This window comes from Carettochelys insculpta, chromosome 2 (genome assembly GCF_033958435.1).
Source record: "Carettochelys insculpta isolate YL-2023 chromosome 2, ASM3395843v1, whole genome shotgun sequence".
Taxonomy (NCBI): Eukaryota; Metazoa; Chordata; order Testudines; family Carettochelyidae; genus Carettochelys; species Carettochelys insculpta.
Window position 1 is genome coordinate 64,328,219 of NC_134138.1, and position 21,689 is coordinate 64,349,907.

Consider the following 21,689-nt stretch of genomic DNA (forward strand, 5'->3'; position numbering starts at 1 on the left):
AGTAGGTGGAGGAAATTTATTTTATTGCTAAAGTTGGCACTATTGCAAGGGTCTGCAACTGAAATAGCAAGAAGAGCCATTTTCTCAAATTCAGTTACAAAATCAATCTTTCAAGCACTACAATGCACGTGAATGAGACAGTCCTTAATAAAGAACGTCAAAGCATACTTTTTGTCACCTCTATTTTAAGAACAGTGCACATACTCTTAGAAAGCAAAATTGCCCTCTATCCCCAAGCTTTATCCCCCCAGCCCCAGGCTAAAATCCTCTGAACCCCAAACCTATCCCTCCACCGACTCGCAGGCTTAACTCCTCTGAGCCCCAACCTCATCCCCATTCCCAGAATTAATTCACCTCAGCACGAACAGCTCCTGTGCAGCAGCCGCCATCTCCTCCTCCTTCATGCAACTCTGGCAGGGACGGGCTTGGCTGCCCCTCCCCCCATCTCTCCTACCAGCTTAGACTTTCTACACATAGGGCAGCCTGCCTGCCCTGCCGGTGTTCTTTTTCCAGGGTTCCCTGCTGCAGCTGACTGCTCAGTGGCTCTGGAGGCTGCTGCCGCTTAAACAAAAAACTTTAAACTCAGTTGGTTTAATGGGCGTCAACTGAATTTAGGTTTTTTTTTGTGTTTTTTTTTTTTTAAGTGGTGGCAGCCTCTGGAGCCACAAGAGGAGTCAGATGCAGCAGCACTTAGAGCCACAAGTGGCTCCTTAAAGAGTCATAGGTTGCCAACCCCTGCACTACTGTAACAGCTGCTGGAATATCAAGTCCAGTTCTGGTGGCCACAAATCAAAAAGCTTGAAAATTTGAGAGGGTTTAGAGAAAAGCCACAAGGATTAAAGGATTTGAAAACTTGCAGAACGGTACCTCTACACAGCGATATGAAACCTCTGGCTGGCTCAGGTCAGCTGATTTGGCCTTGGACACCCTGCTGGAAAATTGCAAAGCAGTAGTGGATGCTCTCAGAGCTGAGGCTTCAGATCATGCCCATCTGTCTACACAGTAATTTTTAAACCCCTACACATGAGACCAAGTCAGATGACCTCAGGCATGGGTGGCTGTGTTGCAGGTCTTTTATCCCTGTGTAAACATGCACTGTTCCAGCCTGGCACAGCTGGCTGCTGCCAAAGGTAACTGGCAAGGGCCGGTTAACTGGTAAGCATAGCAGTAAGCCTCATGCTTACTGATATGTTAACTGGTTAACCTCCCCTATCTGTTAGTCTATAAGGCGCCACAGGACTTCTTGTTGTTCTTGAAGATACAGACTAACATGGCTACCTCTCTGATACTTGCTTCCTAATCATAGTGGTCCCATGTGGCCTTGGAATCTATGAATGAATTTATAAATTGGTTGTTCTCAACCTTTCAACACTTTGTTTGTTTGTTTACAAGCCAAATTTCAAAAATTCCTAGTGCATGTCTGGCATCCTAAGGGTCATGTTTTAGTTTGGAATGAAGTATCTAATTGTGACAAATCTGCAGCAGTCCACTAATTTGGAAATATGTGTTTTTAATAAACAAACAAAAAGCCTCATGCTGTTTCCTTTGCAGGAAGTAAGTCAAAAACTTAGCTACCAGGGGACAAAATTAAGATGTGCCTTCCACTCATTTTGTATGAAAAGTCAAAAGGAGTGCTCTAACGCAATTTCCCAAAATGTGTTTAAGTTCCAGAGTCTCAAGAGGTTTCTACTGTTTCAGTGTAGTCCCATTAAAGCCTCTGTCTGAATTTCATCCTGTTCAATGGTTCTGACAAACCATTAAAAAGAAAGGGGGGAATAAATGGTTCCCTTCACCCTTTATAGTTTTACTTTATATTCTGTGTTTTAAAATATGATTCTACTCCAAATTATTACTGTTTTCATTTTTAAGTTTGTTTCCTTTCTTAAATGAAATGAAAAAAGCTAACAATGCTTCTGGGTTAATTTGAAGTTATCTGTATATACCTCAGGCTGTGTCTACACCATGAGATAAATCTGAATATAAGGCAGTTAGCTCAATATTACCATGTGACTGTCTTCACTTTAAATACCATTAGCTTGATTTTTGGGAGCACTAATACCAGATTACAATATCACCATTACCTGCTGGGTATAGTATCAAGCTCAAATTCAGAAGTTCAAATAAAGTCCAGTGTGGAAGCACTACGTCTTGAAATTGAATTTATTAGCCTCCAGAGGTATCCTATATGAAACCCACAATGCCCCTCGGTGCTCCTCTCTGGCCACTGCTCTCCAGGTGCACTGGAGTTAGGTAACAGGAAGACCGTGAATTTCAAAGCAGGATTAGCAAACCTGTGGTTGTGGGCTTACATTAATATGAGAACCTGAGAAATGTCTGTCTGTCTTTGCTATTAGCGCTGTGAGTGCATCTACCCATTACAAATAGTCTGTGCAGGAAGTTCATGGTTCTGTCCTACACTTGTAATTTTTTTCTGCGCTGCTTGGCAACAAGGCCGTTATGGGGATCGTGCTTGCATAACACGCCGAGAAACTTCTTCTCAGTGGTTCACATTTGTGCATGAACCCTGCTCCCTCCCCCACAGGCACTGTGCAGTCAGGTTCTTTCCTGCACGCAGCCACATTATGTGGGTAGCTCAGAACCCAATAAAAGGATGTGCCTGCTGGTCGGTGCCGACCATGCTGCCAGGCAGCACCATGTCCTAACGTGCACACGTTTAGGGCTCCAAGGACAGGAAAGATATTCAGGGGCTTATAGCCACCAGGGGGAAAGTCTCCCCCCCAAGTGACGAAAGACATTTGGGGGCTAACAGCCACTGGGAGGAAATTCTCCCCGCAAGTGACTAAAGATATTCGGGGGCTCGCAGCTGCTGGGGGGAAGACTGCTAAGATAGCCAGGGGGACCACTTCAATTGGCCCCCCACTGAACCCGCCCCCCACATCCCGAGCATGGGACCATTGGGGCTTGCTGCTGCTGGGGGAAGTCTCCCTGGGTGTCTAAGGTAGTCAGAGGGACCACTTCAGCTGGTCCCCACTGAACACCCACATGCCCCTAGCAAGGGACCAGTGGTGCTTGCAGCTGCTGGGGCAAAGTCTCCCCTGGCAGCTAAGATAGTCGGGGGCGGGGGGAGGAACTACTTCAGCTACTTCAACATTCCAAGGGGCTCTGCAGCCGCACACCACAGCACCCTCTCCCCACACCCCACTAAAAATATTTTTGAGAGCTTGCTGTCCCTTGCAGACACCTGCTGGTTTGATGTCTCTGTTACAAAAATCTTTTTGCTAATGTCTCCTATCTGTCTTCATGTCTTGACCCCCTCAGAAAAATGGAGGGTGGGGAGGGGGCTAGCTGAGATTCCTGTTTGTGTTATAAGTTCAGCGTGTGAGATTTCACTGCTATCCCCCATGTCAGCAACGTCTGTGTAGTGAAGGGGAAAGTCAAAAATTCTTTTTTCCTAGACTTTTCTATCCTCTTTTTCTAACTTTGAGAGTACAGTCCCGGTCCCTGTATTATTTTCAGGGATCGGATGCAATCATGGGAGGGAGGACACTAAGTGGATGGCCCTTTGAGAACTCAGCTGCAGAGGAAAAAAGATTTCTGTAAGTGTTTTTGCCATCTCTGCGGACTACCTACTTTTCCTTCCTTCCAGTGGGAAAAAGGACGTTTGCTTACCACAGGAGGGGAATGAGGAAAATGCAATGTGGGAGGATGATCTCAAAGACCAATGCTATGGGGATGAGGGAACTGTGGGATAGGGTCCCACAGAACACTACTGCAACAGTCGATGTTTGTTTGCCAGTTGAGTGTGACAGGAATAAGCTGACTTTGTGAGGAGCATGTGGAACAATGAGGATGGTCAAATTCGTATTTATAAATTCCAGAATTACAAAATCAATATTAATAAATTTTAATTTTTCTCATAGTGTAGACGTAGCTTCAGTGTACTGTTTGAAATATTAGTGTCTAAGCTGTATTTTTAAGAATGGGTGAGAAAAGGGGTTTGAAGAGATACTCCCTATGAAGGGTTTGTTTGTTACATAGCTTCTTGGATTACTGAAACAGCACAGACCTGAGACCAAATTTTTCGTTAGTACATTACTAGAAAGGTACATTGACAACTATGCACAAATAAAAGACTCCAATTATTAATTACTCAATGACAACAAAATACAGATTTCTGACATCTACACTAAATGCAGCAGGAACATTATTGCCAAGAGAGAAGAGAGAACAGGTAAACAGGTAAATCTAAACAAAAGTTCCTCATGGAACTCTACTAGTCTAGGGTCTCTTCTGTATTCCTCAAAAGAATATTTCCAAATATTTTAAATTTTGGTAAATTCTGAGAGAGGATTCCACTGTAATGAAAACACAAATCTCATCGGCCTTTTTTCAATGCTGTATATGTGTGCACACAGGCACATCTTCATGGAGTGTGGGGGGGGGGGCGGGGGAGGGGTTATTTGTCCCAGTGCAGCTGTATTTACACATGCAGAACTTCCATTGATTGAAATGGGGGTTACACTCACTTGAGAGCATGATTAGAGGAGATTTAAGCTGTAATCAGCTACAACAGAAGCTGACAAGCAGCACAAAAATAAGATAGTAAAAACATTCACCTGTTTTATAAAAATAGATTTTCTAATTCCATTGTACTCTACAAGACTATTTTTTTTTCTCTTTATCATCTGGATCCTGGAATGTTGGGGTGTATTGCGCAATGAGATGACTGACTTTGTCTGACTCTTAATCTACACTGTTTTGGTATCAGAGTGATCATTTATGAACAAAAAGATCCTACTATCAAAATGCAGAATAGCAGAGAAACTATAAAACTGTATTATATATATGTATTGTAGCAGTTACCCCCTCATTGAAAATGAAATGGGCTTATAGCACAAAATACTATACAAAAATAACAAGAAGCTAAACTATGTTATTAAGAGCATTTTTCAGATTATTATCAAAACTAGCATTTGGCAGCAATACCAGTACTTTATTTCTGATACTGGGAAAGCATCTGAAATTTAATATTCAACATTTTTTTCTTTAGGCAATTTGGTATAATTCATTTAGTTATTTTTTAACTTAATTGTAGCAATTTGAAAAGAGAAATTATCTTAAACACTTTTACCATCCATAAAAATGTTAACTAGTTTACTTAAAGACAGTTAATAAATAACCTGCACAGGAGACTCATAAAATGTGTTGACATAAATCTTCAAATAGAAGAAAGGGTTAAAATAAGTGATTGAAGGAAAAGATAAAAGGTTTCCTGGGCTGACTATTATTCCGATGGCATGGCCTCAGCTTTGCAATAAAAGGAATGATATTTATGGGAATGTGGTTATTCACAGCAAGCCTACAGTTGGTGTCAGTGTGAAAAATTCTTCTTTAGTGGAGTGTCTCAGCAGGAATAACAGATCTAAAAGAAAGGCGAAAGAAGTTCCAGAGAACGCTGACTGGTGCAAGTGACAAATTATGTTTACCAATTGATGGAGAAACCCATCAGAGAGGAAGAAATTGGGACAGCAGTAAATCAGAGATTGGTTCCTAGGAGTCTACCTAAGCTTTCACAAATTAGTTGTATTTTAAGTTACACTGGCTTTTTTTGTTCTTGTTTTGCTTTTTTGTTTTTGTTGTTGTAAAGTAAGCAAGACTTGTAGGCTGTGGTGCTATATTTTGATCTCAGTTTTGATGGTGTAAAATATGAAGCAACTCTGTTGAAGTTAAAAAAGTTACTCCAGATTTATGTCAGTCACCTGAGATAAGAATCTAGTGCACTAAGCCAAATACTGCTCTGACTTACATCTGTGCAAAACATAGGGTTGCAAAAGTTTGAAATAAGGCAGAATTTGACCCTTCTTGTGTAGGTTTTCTAATAAAAAGCTAGTTATTACATATTCTCTAAACTGCTTAATACATGTGTAATTTTTTCAGTGGGAAGACCCTTGTTAAATAGCAGAATACTTTTGATTTAGTGAATGTTATCTTCATAATAATGTATTGTGCTTATGTGGCTCATTTATCTGAAAACACCAAAGTGCTATATAGTAGGCCACTCAATACCTCTGTAAGATTGGTATTATTTCCCATTTTAAGTAGGAGTAATGGAGACACTTAGAGGTTAAGTGATTTGAAGTGACTTAGAATTTGCATGGCCAAAGTTGCGCAGCAGCCTATGGCAGAGACAAAGGGGGAACTTACGTTGAATGGTTTCCAACACCCATTTGACTCTAAAGAAAGTTAAAAGATAAAGCAAAAAAAACGCATTTTTTTTTTTTGTGGCAGACACAATGTCAGATTCTCTTCCCCCCACCTCCCATGGTTCTGTAAAAAACATTTAACTTACAGATTTCTCGCAGAACTTTAAAAATGTCTACATAGTTTGAGGTGAATGTGTGGATGGTATTTCCTTTGCTATGATGAGATCACTAAAGTGGCTTTATCAACAAGAGAAGTAAATCAACAGAATTGTGCCAATTTCAAGGAAAGATTATAATCACAGGAAGAAAATGTTTGTCAAACAGATAAGGGCAGTCTTTGTACTAAGTGGACATTGACTGCTCTTAAAGCAAATTTCAAGACTTATTGTCACAAGAATTAAATGCTGACTGACTGGGAGATGAGGCCACGTTCAGTATTTTTTCTCATAGGTCAATGAGCCTAAAATTCTCCAAAGCCAGAAGCCAACATAAACATTCTGACATATATTCTAAATATCATACTTCAAATTCCTCCATTATTGTTTCAGATACTAGATAGATTTTTTTTTTTGAAAATGACTTTCAAAAGAGGAAATATAGATAGAGGTAGATAAGTGAGCTCTGATAATTGTCTCAGGTTGCAATCATTTGCATAGCTGATCTGGTTGATGAAGCCATGTAATATGGAAAACTGAAGAAGTAAACAATCTGGTTTGTCATGTGTTTCTGGGTTTTTTGCTAGATGATTTCCAGTCAGCCATGAACATGCGGCCAACAGCCACAGTCTTGTTGCTGGGTCTGTCAGCAATGTTTTATACAGCTGATCATGAGATATGGCTGACTTCCAGAGAGAACTGGCAGAAGTGGGTGAACAGAATGATCGACTTTGAAATGTACGCTTGTCTTTGTAAAAGTCACAGGACTTTTGGCCACAAGGCTGAATCCTGTTTCCTATCCATGTCAACTGGTATGTAAAACCACTGGCATTGATTCTGGATTTTAACTTGGACTTCAGAGCCATCAGACAGCTGAGAAAGCAGATGGATGAAAGGCAACTGGCTTGTCTTGGTCCATGAAATAGACACAGATAATGCTGATAGGAAAAGGAGGATGATATATAGATAAACTGCAACTTCACTCCAAATTGCATAAGGGATTTCCCCACCCAGTCATCATGTATAGACTCTGTCAGAATTCCCAAATGGCATCAGTAGCCAAAAATGCTATCGTTTTTCAGCTGAACTTAAAGGAACAGCTTACAAAGGCTGCTCCCCTTCCTGTCAAAGAAGGACCCAGCTCCAGTGAGACAAGTGTTGGGCGTGTCCAGGCTCGATCACTGCCAGATTCCCTATATATAAATAATGGTGACTACCATGACAAAGCTTCAGATAGCTTACATGTCTTGGGTCACCTTGTAAATGACAAAGCCTTCTCAGAACACATCATCTCACATCATCTCTGGGATACACCATCAGATCCTCTTTAAGAACCTAATCTTCATCCTCAACAATTCTGCTCAATAATTCTGCTCATAAATGACACAGCAGAGATTAAGACCCATACAAGTGAGAGACTGTGCCTTCTCTGCTGATCCGCTTCTGCACAGCTCCCTTTTCGTTGGTATTACGGTGGTGATGGATCTCCAGCATGTGTGAAATGAGGTACAAAACCCATCTGTCTGCAGCTGGTTTCCCTCAATAACAATTGAAGAGCAACTAAATTTTTCATTCCTGCAGATGGCAGAAGGAAGGAAGGAAAGGGAAGTAGGTGGAGAGGAAGGAAAAGGAGTCTTCCTTCATTGCATATGCAAGGAATAGTAACAGAGAGGAAGCCGTGCTAGTCTATACACTATTCAAACAAAAAGCAGTCAAGTAGCACTTTAAAGACTAGCAAAATAGTTTATTAGGTGAGCTTTCGTGGGACAGACCCACTTCTTCAGACCATAGCCAGACCAGAACAGACTCAATATTTAAAGCACAGAGAACCAAAAACAGTAAGCAAGGAGGACAAGGTTCTCTGTGCCTTAAATATTGAGTCTGTTCTGGTCTGGCTATGGTCTGAAGAAGTGGGTCTGTCCCACGAAAGCTCACCTAATAAACTATTTTGCTAGTCTTTAAAGTGCTAATTGACTGCTTTTTGTTTTGATATGCAAGGAAGTGGATGAATAAGACAGTTTTCAAACTGCCTGTCTGCAAATGTAACATTTTGTAGCACCCAGATATCAAAGTGATGGGTCCACTAAAAACCTTGAACAATAGGCATATAATTAACAATACTTTGCACTTGTTTAGTACCTTCCGGCTGAGGATCTCACACACTTCATCAACACTGAATTAAGCTGTGCACCCCTTTGTGATGTAGATAAAGAAAAATAACATGAAAAGGTTCATTCATCAGTCAGTATCTTAACCAAAAGCCTTAACATATCCAAAATTGGCTGTTGTATGCTCGCCCTTGGCATGTGTTGTTTCACTTACATTTTATTGATGGGAAGATAGGAGAGGATAAGAAGTCCATTAATTTGCTCAAGCAGAGAGTTCCATTGGGATTAAGCTAAATGTTAGCCAGAAGTAGACTAAATCATTGTTTCTTGACTGTTTTCATACCAGGGATTGTCTTGCTGACTTCCTAAACTGTCAGGGAGGTCTCAGGGACTGGCACCAGTGCACAGACTTGTCATTAAGAAACATTGGACTGGAAGAAACAGTGATTGGCTTCTGTTTGTTTCTTGTTTTGTGTCCCTACATATTAGGAAAGGAAGCAGAAGTTGTCTCCTAACTTGTCCCAGAAAATCGGGGAGGGAATAGATTTTGCACACCCACACATATCTCTTAGCAGGAGAAAACAGGAGTTATCAGAGTAATAGTTTACAATGCTTTGTATTAACTGCCCTTCTGTCTCCTGCATTTTACAGATCATTTAGGGGAACTGGGTTGGTAATGGACATAAAAGGAGCAGCCACCAGCCCCACTCACCTAACTGGAATTAGCACTTTCCAAAAAAGTAGTCACCATTTCTGCTCTACTCAGCTCAGCAGCAGCATCACCTTTGATACCCAGCTACTGCTACTGAGCAGCGTAATTGGGGTCAACATCTGCCCTTTGTCAGCTGGAGAGAAAGGGGAGGAGGAGGAGGAGAAAGGAAAGGATTTTATGGAGACATTCATGCTGTTCTAAATGTGTCAGATTTAGATATGCATAGTGATAAGGGCTATGAAAAGTTTTTTGTAATCCCAACGTTTGTGCACTTTAGGAGATGATGTGGAAGAAAGGTTCATTAACCAGTTAGATGACATTTTTGTCTAAGGTGTTATATAAGTAGAAGTATACCCCTCTGAGCAATGGAGGAGGTGAGTCATGGAGAATTTAAGAGACATGCTGGAGGGGGCACACAGCTGACACAGATCCAGTGTCTTGTGAGGCACAGTCCTGTGTTTGTACCACTGGAATCCTGTCCTCACCCAAGCAAAATATTGAATTTTCAGGCTTCTGTAGAAAGACAGCAGCTTCATCATGTCTGAAAGACTTTTAAGTGTAAACTATTCAGACCACTCTCAGAAGATGTCACTACAACATGTGTGTGCTTCAAAGTATACCTTCATTCTCATTTGCACTTACACATTTTCAATTAAGTGAATCTTGAAATATTGGCCACCAGCTTCCTTAGTTTTGTTCCTTTCTTTGAAACACAGTTATTTTATATTTTCCCCTGACTTTCGTTAGTCATAGATTTGATCTGCTATTTTAACGAAAGTATATATCCACAGATAACATGAATCATATCATAAAGAAAGTATTTACAGCATGAAGTGCTGAGAGTTTTCCAGTGCCGTGAATCTGACACTTTAAAATTAAAACTGTGCTTTCCAGGTGGGACAGATCCTTTAAACGGATCTAGCTGAGTGTTACTTTGTCAATCATGTGGCAGATGTGTCTAGAGAACTACATTTTTCCTCAAAGTGTATTCTCTGCGAATTATCTAGTCAGTTTGGCAGACTTCTAAAAAGAATTTGGATTGCTGTACTGCAATTCAAAATATTTCTCCTCTTCCTTGTGTCACCATGTGCATTGCGGAAATGCAGAAAGAAAACAGCTACCTCAAACGCTACATTTCAAAGCAGTAATTAAATCATCTTACCAGCGTCTATGGCCCAGTCTAATAATATGATAAACACTTCCAGTTTGGTGTGGTGTACTGTTAGAATGCAAACCCTAATTATAAAACTGCAGTCCTTGAGGGAAGCAAGAGTCCTTTGGATTTCAAAATAATACTTGTGGTTATTGTAGTTTGTTCCAGTACACTTATGGTGGTATACCAGGATGTTTTATATTTTCAATCTCCCCTATTTCAATATCAGAAAGATTTTTAGCATGTCAGGTATGTTTTCAAAGTGGTAAAAATAAATATATAAAACTATTATTTCCATTCTGAAAATATCTACGTCTGTTCCAGAGTAGAGGTAAAGGAAAACTAACAAACTTGGGTAGATAGGATGAAATTATCAGTCATTTAACTTTCTTACACAGACCCCAGAGCCAGATCCTGCTATACACATACTCGTACATGTAGCCCCGCTTGGTCAGATTCTGATATCAGGGTTGGTGGTGTTCTGGGTGTATATGAGTGTAGCTGAATTCAGAATCTAGACTCTATTTTTAGTGGAACTATTCCTGCAATTAAGGACTGCAAGATGAGGCTCCTCTTTGTGTTGGGCCACATTGTGAGTGTTCTACTTAATATGATTGGAAGTGGTCATATGAGAAGGAAACTAGGATTTGGTCATTCATATCGTAATCTTAAGGGGCTCAGGAGTAATCAATTATTTTTGCCAAGGTCCAGATTTCTTGGTCAAGGTCCAGATTCCAGAGAAAATACAAAGTAATGATAATAAGTATGTAAGAAGTTTTTGCGCTCAGTTCAAAAGCGTACGGTAGGCAGGATTTGTCATACAGTCTGCTTTTTGACTACTCTTGCACTAGATTCTCAATTTGTGCAGACTGTCATAGCTCAGTTGAAATCAGTGGGTCAGCCACCATTTATAGTAGCTGAGGATCTACCTTCATATTTGGGTAAAAGAGGACAAAATATTAGCGATGAATTAAAATTCACTACAATACCATTTTAATGTGTGTGTAGCACTTTAATTAGTGTACATAATTGTGTCTTCATTTACACATTGACAAGTGAGAACCAAACATGATCCAGTGTATCTTCTGACAAGGGCTAAAGGGATTTAGGCTTCCAAAGTAGCAAAAAGTTTCTTACTTGCTGTAAAATCAGTTCATTTAATAATTTCAGTTTCCTATCCTTAATGTTTGGAATACAGATTTCAATCTCTTGGGCTATGTCTACACTAGAGCTTTTTGTCAACAAAACCTCGAGGATCATCCAGATTTCCTAGGCATTCTGTTGACAGTAAATCAGCAGAATGCAGAACTTTTGTCGACAACTGTACTTTGCTCCTCATGAGGAATAATGTCTCTGTCAACAGAGATCTCTTGACAGAAAAGCAATCTGGATGTTCCGGGGGGGGACCCTCTATTGACAGACAGGACTTTTGGGACACCTGGTAGCCCTGTCTGCTGTGCTTCCAGCTGGGCGTTTTGGTGATAGAGCAATTGGGCAATCCAGACACGCTCTGTCAACAGAGCAAATAGCTCTTGTGATCCACTTGGCAGTTTGGCCACGATCTGTCGACAGAAGTTTTGTTGGAAGATATCTTCCCACAAAAACTTCTGTTGAAAAATTCCTGTAATCTGGGCATAGCCTCTGTGTCTTATTTAGTCACAGATTTATTCCTTTGTTGTCTAGATCTGTTACTTCACAGGCATCTGTAAACTGCATAGTTATTTTTTTATCAGTTAACTAAAATTGGAGTATTTTAAAACTTTTCAAGGTCTGTCTGTTTTAATTCCTTGACTGCTCAGCCACAAATTGTCAAATGGAATGAAGAGCTGTCTTTGTTTTTCATATCCGGTGACTGACCCACAGGTAATCTGCACGTTTTTCTTCAGCATAGAATAATTGTGGTGGGAAAGTAGAGAAAATGCTAGAGTCACAAAGTGCTGACTAGACAGGGATGACAGGTTCTGCCAATTGACTGCCAGTATTGTGAACCTGCGAACCATAGTTGCCGCTTTTTCACATGGATTTATGTTGTATGTTAACAGGAATTCCATGATGATGGGTTAGCAGTTCAGAGCAGTACTTTAGCTTTTATTATCTGTGGTTGAAACATAATGGAATTTTTTGTTCCATATTTAGCAAATACAGAAGAATAGCATTGTAAACAGGTTACATATTTTTCCCATTGGCAAACACAGCTGTTGTGAACTGTTTCTGTAAAAAAGATGTTTCATGATCTTTATAGTCAAGTGAGAGATTGGGATTTAAATATAAAATTTAAACATGAGAATTAATTAATGACAAGATTTTTGCCATTATTTTTCTAAGTTTTAATCATAAGTTTAATCGTAAAGCAACATAGGAACTCTGTTCATTTTGAAGAGGTAATATCAGAACTAAAATTAAAATTGTGAAGGAATCAGTAGGTTTATAAACACCTAGCACAAATACAACCACATCTGTCACTCAAGCAGATGTCATCTCCTAAAACACTCAGCCGTTTCGAGTTTCCTAATGGAGAACAGAGTTGCTTGGCCAGGTTTACGGGGTGAGGTATGGCTGGAGTGGAAGATAACCATGTAGAAAGGGCGCATTTGTCATTTCAGGAACAGACATGCTAAAAGACAGAGCTAATGAAAACCTCCCAAAAAACCTGAAAGCACAATAGTCTTAACATCAAGGAATAGTTTTTAGTTGGGGATTTTTATATAGATCACATTTTGAAGGGTTGTTTGACTTTTAGCTTGCTATACCTATCTTTTCTCACATGTACATGACTAAATTTCTCTACTGTCAGTGAGGAAAATGAAGCAGTGGATATAATTGCATAATGACAGATATGAGGTGAACAGAGAATCCCAAGGATCATTTCCTGTGACTTGGCTAGCTTCCAGCTAGTCTCAATGAACACACTGATGTAAAGGCTAAATGAAAATAGCTTGTTCTGAAGGGATTCTCCCCCTTACCCCCTTTCTCAATTACTTTGTAAAGCAAGGTATTGAAACAATTAGTTGCCAGTGTGGTGTTAGTTTTCTCGTAGTAAATTAGGAAGATTAAGCAAACGTGGAAGTGCATTTTAGCTATAATCAGCAGCTTTGGGGTTGTAATACTTTTGTAGCCTCTCGAGGATATGTTCTTAACATTATTTGTATTTTCCTTTTTCATAACACGCAAACTTTTCCAAAGTCAACTTATACTCGCTGTTTATTCAAAGACTGCAGAATTATTGGGACTTCTTGTTATATTTTTTCAGTGTTGTGGCACAGAAATATAGAGAATGCACAAGGTAATTATTACATCACTGCCACTTGGCATGTATTACTGGCACAGATAAGATGAACTATGGCAATGGCCTCAATTTCTTGTTTTAAAAAAATGAAATTAAATTGAATAGTATACCAAATTTTAATAATTATGGCACAAAGTGTGCGAGAGGGGTAGTGAGATAAGCAGAATAATGTAAATATTTGCAGAATATTTCTGCCATAACTTAGTTTTGCATATGAAACTGTGTTCTAATTCTAAGTTTCTTTAAGAGACTAGATCTGCAGAGACTACTTATGTTTCCTGGGCAAGATTTTAAGTGCTGTGGGTGATGTTTTCTGGGGAATTCACAGGAGCATTTGGCCCATAGGCAAGATGGAAAAAAAGGAGTTAGCAATTTCTTTGGGAATGGAGGAGAAAGAGGGCTTGAGCTTTTTGTGCACTGGAAGATTCTGTGCTAGATTCCTCTGTTCATACCTTCTTTCTGGCTTTGCTGCATTTCATCCTACCTTCCTCATCTCATCCATGGCCCAGTTTAAATCAGTTGTCAGGCCCAAAATGCAACTGCTACAATGGTATTTCTTCTTATTCTTTTCAAAAGGCTTCACTTACCTTCCCTCCCTTTCTGCATCAAGTTCAAACTTCTTGGTCTCACTGTTGTGATTCTGAAAAGCCACACCTGCCTGCTATCTGTCCTTTTCCCTTCCTGTAGCTGATCCCTTTCTGTCAGGTCTCCCTCCTAGAATCCTCATTTCCATTCTTCTACTGCGGGCCTCATGCGAGCTCCTTGATGTTTTGAGAACTCCCACCCTGTCTGTCTCAAACTCCTCTTTTAGGCTCCTCCATGATGCCTTTCAGCAGCCTTCCCCCAAGGATTTATAAAAAGCAAAGACAAAACTTGGCACTGCTTCCAACTGTAGCTATGCAACATGATTCTGAATTGAATTGTCCTTTTAGGACTGGCCACTGACTTCCTTTGTTGCTACATCTACTTTAGAGTTTTTTCTCCACAAAACAGGTGTTTTGTCAACAAAACCCACGGAGCATCCACCTTAAAAATGCATCCCGTTGACACACTGTCAACAGAACTCAGCACTTTTGTTGACAGCCTTCTGCACCTCCCCCATGAGGTGGAATGCCTTTCTTGACAGAATCTGTCAACAAAAAAGCCATGTGGACACTCCCAGGGGACTCTGTCGGCCGTTCTGTTAAGAGCTAGCCAGGCAGTCCATCCGCTGTCCGTCATCAAAGCAGCTTGGTTTTTCAATCCACTTCTGTGTGTAGATGCACTCCATTAACAGAAGTTTTGTCGGAAGATCTCTTCCAACAGTGACTTCTGTCAACAGATTACTCTAGTGTAGGCGTAGCCTGTGTGTATAGAGGTAAGCACACTGACTGTGCCGAATAAATGTTAAGGTGGTAGCCTCCATGACTACACAACCAGTGGTTTCTCCTCTTCAATAGAAAGAAGGTACGCATGCTCCAAGGGTAAAACAATTCAAATGTGCATAAGTGACTTAGGAACCTCAGTCTCCTTTTCAAGTGCACAAGTCACTTGAAAGCCTAAGTTTCAATCAAAAATAGTGAAATGTAAGTTATTCAACACATAAGCCCTTGGAAAATGGGATTGCAACTCCTAAGTCATTTAGGTGATTTTTAAAATTCCAGCCCCAGACTGTGTTGAATGCATATTCCCTCCCAGTGATCATTCTCACCATGCAGAGTCGCATCTCACCTTGTGTAAGCAGATTCCCAAAACTGGATGCAAACATGTCACCACTTGCAATCCCTGATGAGGTCTTCAAACTGCATGTGCTGAAATTACAAGGTCAACACATTTAGAAGTAAAAAAGCAGCCTTCTTACAGCATAATTGACAAGGTAGTTTTCTTCTTTAGCCTGTTGACACATCCTGACAATAGACTCTTGCATCTTTAAAGCAGAAGTGATATTAATGCTGATTTTAATATGTTTGGATAAATCATATATATTTATTCTGAGTTCAGCACCAGTACTGTGTTTCTGAAGGAGTTGCAGATATGTCAGAGTTGTAAATTTACATGTGCTAATGGCATTAGAGGGAGAATAAAGTCAATGTTTGGATATAATTTATTATCATATACTATATTTACACTATGAAAACATTATACCTGTGTGGGTTCAGTGGCCTGTTACATGTAGAGGAGAGGTAAAGGAAACAATGTTATTCACAGCTTTCTAAAACATTAAAAAGCTGTGTTTACAGAAACTTGTTTCCATCTTCTGAGGTAGTTCACAGTCCGTGAGGCTTTTTTTAAGAAGTGCTTTAGGATTTTCTGAAAGTCTTTGTGTTTTCTTGAAAGAGACCTGATAAAGAATGAGAATTGTCTCACTGTCAGTCACCCCATTAAACTTCATTTAATCAAGTCCTCATAATATCTGTTTGGTAACTGATGGGTTTAAAATGTTAAGACCCAACATTTGTTGACACTTAATTACAGTTAGGAAAGATACAGAACAATGCTTCAAATAGCTACCCCTACTCAGGGACAAAAAGCACCAAACAAAGCAAGCAGGTGAAAACAAACACAGGATGTTCAAGAAGAATAGGCTGAATAGATTAATTAACAGTCAGAGATAATTGACTTCTGCAAAAAGATTTTCTGCTAAATGAGTTTTGCTTGTGGAGTCCAGGGCATGAAAAATTTATCCAACAGACATTAACCTAACTTAGCTAGACAGAGTGAAAAATAGATGCAAACCCATAGACCAGCATTTAAAAGGCGTCAGACTGTTTGCTTATTGTTTGTGATCCATGTTTAATTTTAACGTACTGTAAATCAATTACTTAATCTTTTCCAAATTACTAGGGGGCTGTGCTAAGCTTTCCAAGCCCCTTCTCTTACCAAGTGGTCAGGGAGACGCAGGGCTAGCCCTGGCCTTCCTGGGGTCTGTTATCCACCCCCATGACCCCAGCCAGAAGACTGACTTATTTACAGACTGACTCATTTGTCATTCTGTTACCTGTGAGGAAAACTTTTTTTTATATAAAAAGCAGGAGATAAATTTATCTTTCTTGCGTTATTTTGTGTCCTTCCCATCCTGACTTCACTTTTTATTTCCTATAACAGACTGTAGAATACCTTTCTCTTTCTGGTTTCAAATATTTCTTTATTTCCTTCTCTTTCCCTATATTATGTTTTCTGCCTCTTCCAATATATTTTCTATCTCTGTCTTTTTCCACTTACCACTGCAAAAATCACTTAATATTTCTCTTTCAGTCTCCTACTTAAATTATCCCATTAGCTATTAACCTCTGGAGAGAAGGAGAAGGTTGCAGGGTCAAAATCCTTTTTTTTTTTGACTAGGTACCTGCTCCAATCTCAACTAGTGGAAAAGGAGATGCTTGTGATGCCTTTTAGGATGCTGTCCCTAGATCCTGTCTTTTGTATCCACCTCTTATGAGTGGAGATCCTGTCTACTTTGAAGTTCCCCATCCCCTAATCTTCTTTGGCTGTTGGAAGGAGTAAGGGGCATTCTCTTTCTTACTATTCCCATCTCCTCTTCAAAAGTTTCTAGTGCATGGTTGAGTTGGGAAGTTTCCACTACACTACCCCATTCTCAGCCCCTCTTGTGTGACGGGATAGTTGTCTGGTGTTTCCCTTAGCTTGATGGCCATTGAAAGTAGTGTGTCTCTTTCCCCTAGTCTCAATTTGAGCCTTTTTCTCAGATGACCAGCTCTCCCATGCTTTGATAGAATGGGATTGTCTTGATTTTTGTCCATGTCACTGCTGCAACTGAAAACGAAAGATTCAAGTGGTACTCTGCAGCAGCTTGAAAAAAGTCTCTCCGAGCAGCAGCAGCAGAAGCACTGAAGCATAGTGTGTGCAGATTTAGGAAGATGACACTGCATTAATTTACATCTGCTGTTCACACTCTCGTAAACTAGACACTTGCCTTTGTTTCAAACTGAAACGTAGATTCTACAAGGAGCTGATGTCACATGACCAAGAAATTTCCTACTTATATCAGCCAAGTTGGTTTTCAAGCCTTTCTAGCATAAAATGTGTTGTTTGTTTCGACTTGGACTGGGCGTCAACTCCATTTTATCTGACAAAATGGACACAGATGATGGTTAAATCTGAGCAAATATAGTTCTTTCTCTCGTATCCTAGTTAGTTTGTATTTCTTTTTAGCTAAACCACTATTAATTCAAATACAAAGGTGGAACAAAATTCTTGTCACTGTATGAACTGCATTTTTTACAAATATATTGAGTAAAGATCATCATTAATTTTCTAAATAGCTTTAGAAATTTTCTAACCTGTGTCCTTGTTGCAACCTATGGTTTTTTAAATATTAAATTCACAACCATCATGGGAGGCCAGAGAGATTCTCTTTTCTTTTTTTCTTATCTGAGGTTGTTGACCTCAGGAGAGGAGGGGAAGGTTACAGGGTCAAAGTCTTTTCCTCCTTGGAGCTTGCTGCTTGCTGGGAGAAAACTGGCTGAAAAATAGATGTTTTAGAATGGGGGTTGAGGGTCATGATTTTAATTCTGTTAGGGAACAGCTGGTTTGAGTTTCTTTCCACTTCTACCTTCCCTCCATCCCTCACAAATCCATGGAGAGAGAAAGAATTGTTCTGAGGGTAGCACTAACACAAAAATATACAAATCCAGTGCTTTAGCACATCAAATGTATCATCGTTATGGAGCTTCATGGTAAATGGGAATAGAAAGCATTCTTGAAATAATTGGGACATATTGTTTTATACACTGTTTTCACATTGAATTACAGTGGCAGAGGTTTGCTGCTTTACCTGCCAAATGTCAAATTGTTAATAGTAATTCATGTTCCATTGCCCGTTAATGGCAAACAATATGTGTTCTTACTTAGTAATTTGTGAAGATAAAGCTAATTATAAAGGCATTGTATTAAACCTTATGAACAAGGGACTGAAGGAAGGTCATTTGACATAGCTATTTCTGTTTAGATTTTGTTTTCATCTTTGCATGCTGCTTTCAGACACTAAGACCAAAGAGAAAGAGAGAAGCTCGCAACTCTCAGATGAATGGCAAACTAGGAACAGATTTTTTTTGTCTGCACTCTGAAACACTGGCCTCAGGCTATGTTGGTGTGTGGCTCAACAGCAATCAGAGGTCATAATTTCATTGGCGGTTAGCATCAGGTTTAATTTTTCTAATATGTTACATTTACCAAAATGTCTGGTTTCAGTTACACTTATGCTCTAACTGAGTCAGCTTTGAGCAGCATGATGTTTTAAGGTACCTGAAAGGGTACAAGAACATTTATGGAACACATATGCTAATTGTTTTTAACCACTTTCCTTTCTAAATACAAAAACATGTTTTCAGAAAGCCAAATAATAGTAGTAGTAGTAAATGACAGTGAACATTTCTTCTGTGAATGGAGCATAAAAAGTGGGTAAAATTGTTGATTTCACAAGACTGCCATCTGCTGATTTAGACAATCAGAAATGCCCTAATGAGCAAATCATTATAGGTTCTTTTGTTTTTACTTTAGCAATAATAATAATAATAATAATAAATGTGTCATTTTAGGAATGTGACCAAGTTCATATAGATGATGTGTCTTCAGATGACAATGGCCAGGATTTAAGGTAAGTCAGAACTGACTAAGTTAATATATTGGCTTTGCAAGTTATATTTTTGGAAAAATGGTAATATACCATGAAAGATATAGAGTAGAATCCCAAGATACACACACTCAAGTTGCATGTATCACAGTTTAATGCAACTCAGAGTGGTGGGGAGCTGGTCAGTTTCCTATCTCCCCTGAGCAGCTGGGAGCCAGGCTTCAGCTCCCTGCTGCTCACAGGAGTGGGGAAACTGACTGGCACTGCTACACTGCTCAGTTTCCTGGCTCCCGAGTTATGTGAAATTTGACTTATGCAAGAATGCAACCTCCATCTAAGTCAGGGATCTAATGTATTGGACTAAGTTCTGCCTTCAGTTCTGCCTTTGTAATTCCATCAGTTTCACTATTATAACTGACAGTTGAATTTGGCCCATTGTATTTTGTTAATTTGGGAGTTTTCTTCACTCTAAATAGCACCTATAACTTTGGAACAGACGGCTTTCCTGCAGCAGCCACCAGCGCTAATTTATGCCTAGCAACAGGAGTGCGTGGAGGAGTGGACTGGATGAGAAAATTGGCCTTCCGTTACAGACGAGTAAAAGAAATCTACAACACCTACAAAAATAATGTTGGAGGCAAGTGTCAAAAATAATCGTCCTCTATTTTTCAAAAGACAAGTTATAAATAAAAAGTGCCTTTGTTTGCAGATTCTTTTCAACACAATTCTCTTTACTTAGAGATTTGTTCAGCTTATAGTATCTAGTGCCTCCGTAACTATAGAAAACTGCTCTTACATCAAAAGGAAATAACAGATTTATCTGAATGTAAATACAGACACATTACTGAGTGCCCTTTTCTGCACCACAGGTCTTCTTGGTCCAGCAAAGAGAGAAGCTTGGTTGCAACTTAGAGCAGAAATTGAGGCTCTTACAGATTCTTGGTTAACACTTGCACTGAAAGCACTCACGCTTATTCATTCTAGGTAAGTATAGAAGAGCTATCATGGCAGCACAGCATGTTTATGAAACCTAACTGTGTTGTGTGCATGAAACTTCATTTAAAGAGCATTAAGTTTGCAGTCAAGCAGTCAAAAATTAGGAAATGTCTCAATCAGGTTTGATTGTGTAGTCTTGATTGGGCCTTCTAGTTGCATTTGCATTGTAAGGCAATGTTTAATCACACGATCGCGTATTTTTTCCCACAGAATTCTTTGCCTCATTTAATGCACAGGACAGATGGTGCTCATTTAGTGAACAGCTCTTCAGTATTTTGTTTTCTCTTCATTATTTGGCTCTGGGACTTATTTACAGCACACTAGTCAAACTATGACATGAAGACAGAATTAGTTATTTCCTCATGCGTTTCTGTTGCAGTAACTACTATGGTATCTGAATGCTTAACATGCATTAATGAATTTATTTTCACGACACTTCTCTGAAGTGAGGGTATGAGCATCATTTTACAGATGGGAAATAGAGACAAAGGAAGATTAAGATCAAACGTATCCATTCACTTTGAATAGTCATAGAGTTATGTTCGTCTGTATCTTCACAAAACAAAAAAGCAGTCCTGTAGCACTTTGAAGATTAACAAAATAATTTTTTTTATTTTGTGGCACAGACCCACTTTTTCAGATCTGGAAAATGCATTAACTTCGAGTGCTACGTTTGAGACACATACGACCTGATTTCTCAGAATACTTTGCATTTACAAAGCTTTTCCTATGTTCAAAGAACAGATCCCATTGACTTCATTTGCAAACAAGAGTGTCAACATTTCTGCAGATTAGGCCAAGAGTCTCCAGTCAAGCATCAGAAAATTAAGGAATACTCAATTAGTGACCAACAACCTGTGCAAAGTTTGGTTTAAAGATGTAACCAGAATCACACAGGGACTCTGCAGCAGATGCAGGGACAGAATCCAGTTCTCCAGGGCAGCATTCAGCTACATTAATTATGAGACCAGCTGTTCTCTTCCATAAGTCCCCTGCCTCATTCACTACAGATCTTCCAATCTTGGCAGCAATGAGCTGACCATCTTACAGACAACAGTTTCCTTCTCCACAAAGTGCCACCAGAGCATGGCCATCTGGTATGCTGAATGAGGCAATGAGGGTCATATGGGGGGAAAATGTGTCTATGATCATGTAATTAAAAACTGTATCTAATGCATACACAGAAGGGGGCCAAATTAAGGTTGTACATGGAACACAAATTCTGACATTTCCTAATTTTTCAGTGCTTGAATTTGCAACCTTAATAGTGATTTTAAAGTTCTGTGAGAACATGCTTAGGGACTTAAAAACCTCCAGGGATGGAGATTCCCCCCACCTCTTTTGGTAACGCATTCCAGTCCTTCACCACCCTCCTGGTGAAATAGTTTTTCCTCATATCCAACCTACGCCTCTCCCTCTGTAACTTCAGACCATTGCTCCTTGTTCTGCCATCTGTCACCACTGAGAACAGTCTCTCTCCATCCTCTTTAGAGCCCTCTTTCAGGAAGTTGAAGGCTGCTATCAAATCACCCCTCAGTCTTCACTT

At 39.6% G+C, this 21,689-nt stretch overlaps 1 protein-coding gene across 10 annotated transcripts in view; it reads left to right on the forward strand.

Annotated features, from left to right (window-relative positions):
* Positions 1 to 21,689, forward strand: part of EYA1 (EYA transcriptional coactivator and phosphatase 1) — a 276,879-nt gene that overhangs the window by 231,692 nt on the left and 23,498 nt on the right. For all 10 annotated transcript variants that reach the window (XM_074987087.1, XM_074987091.1, XM_074987092.1 and 7 more), the window contains 3 exons: positions 19,113 to 19,171; positions 19,624 to 19,784; positions 20,017 to 20,131. In XM_074987087.1, the coding sequence (XP_074843188.1) occupies positions 19,113 to 19,171; positions 19,624 to 19,784; positions 20,017 to 20,131 (335 nt within the window). The remainder of the gene's footprint in view (positions 1 to 19,112; positions 19,172 to 19,623; positions 19,785 to 20,016; positions 20,132 to 21,689) is intronic.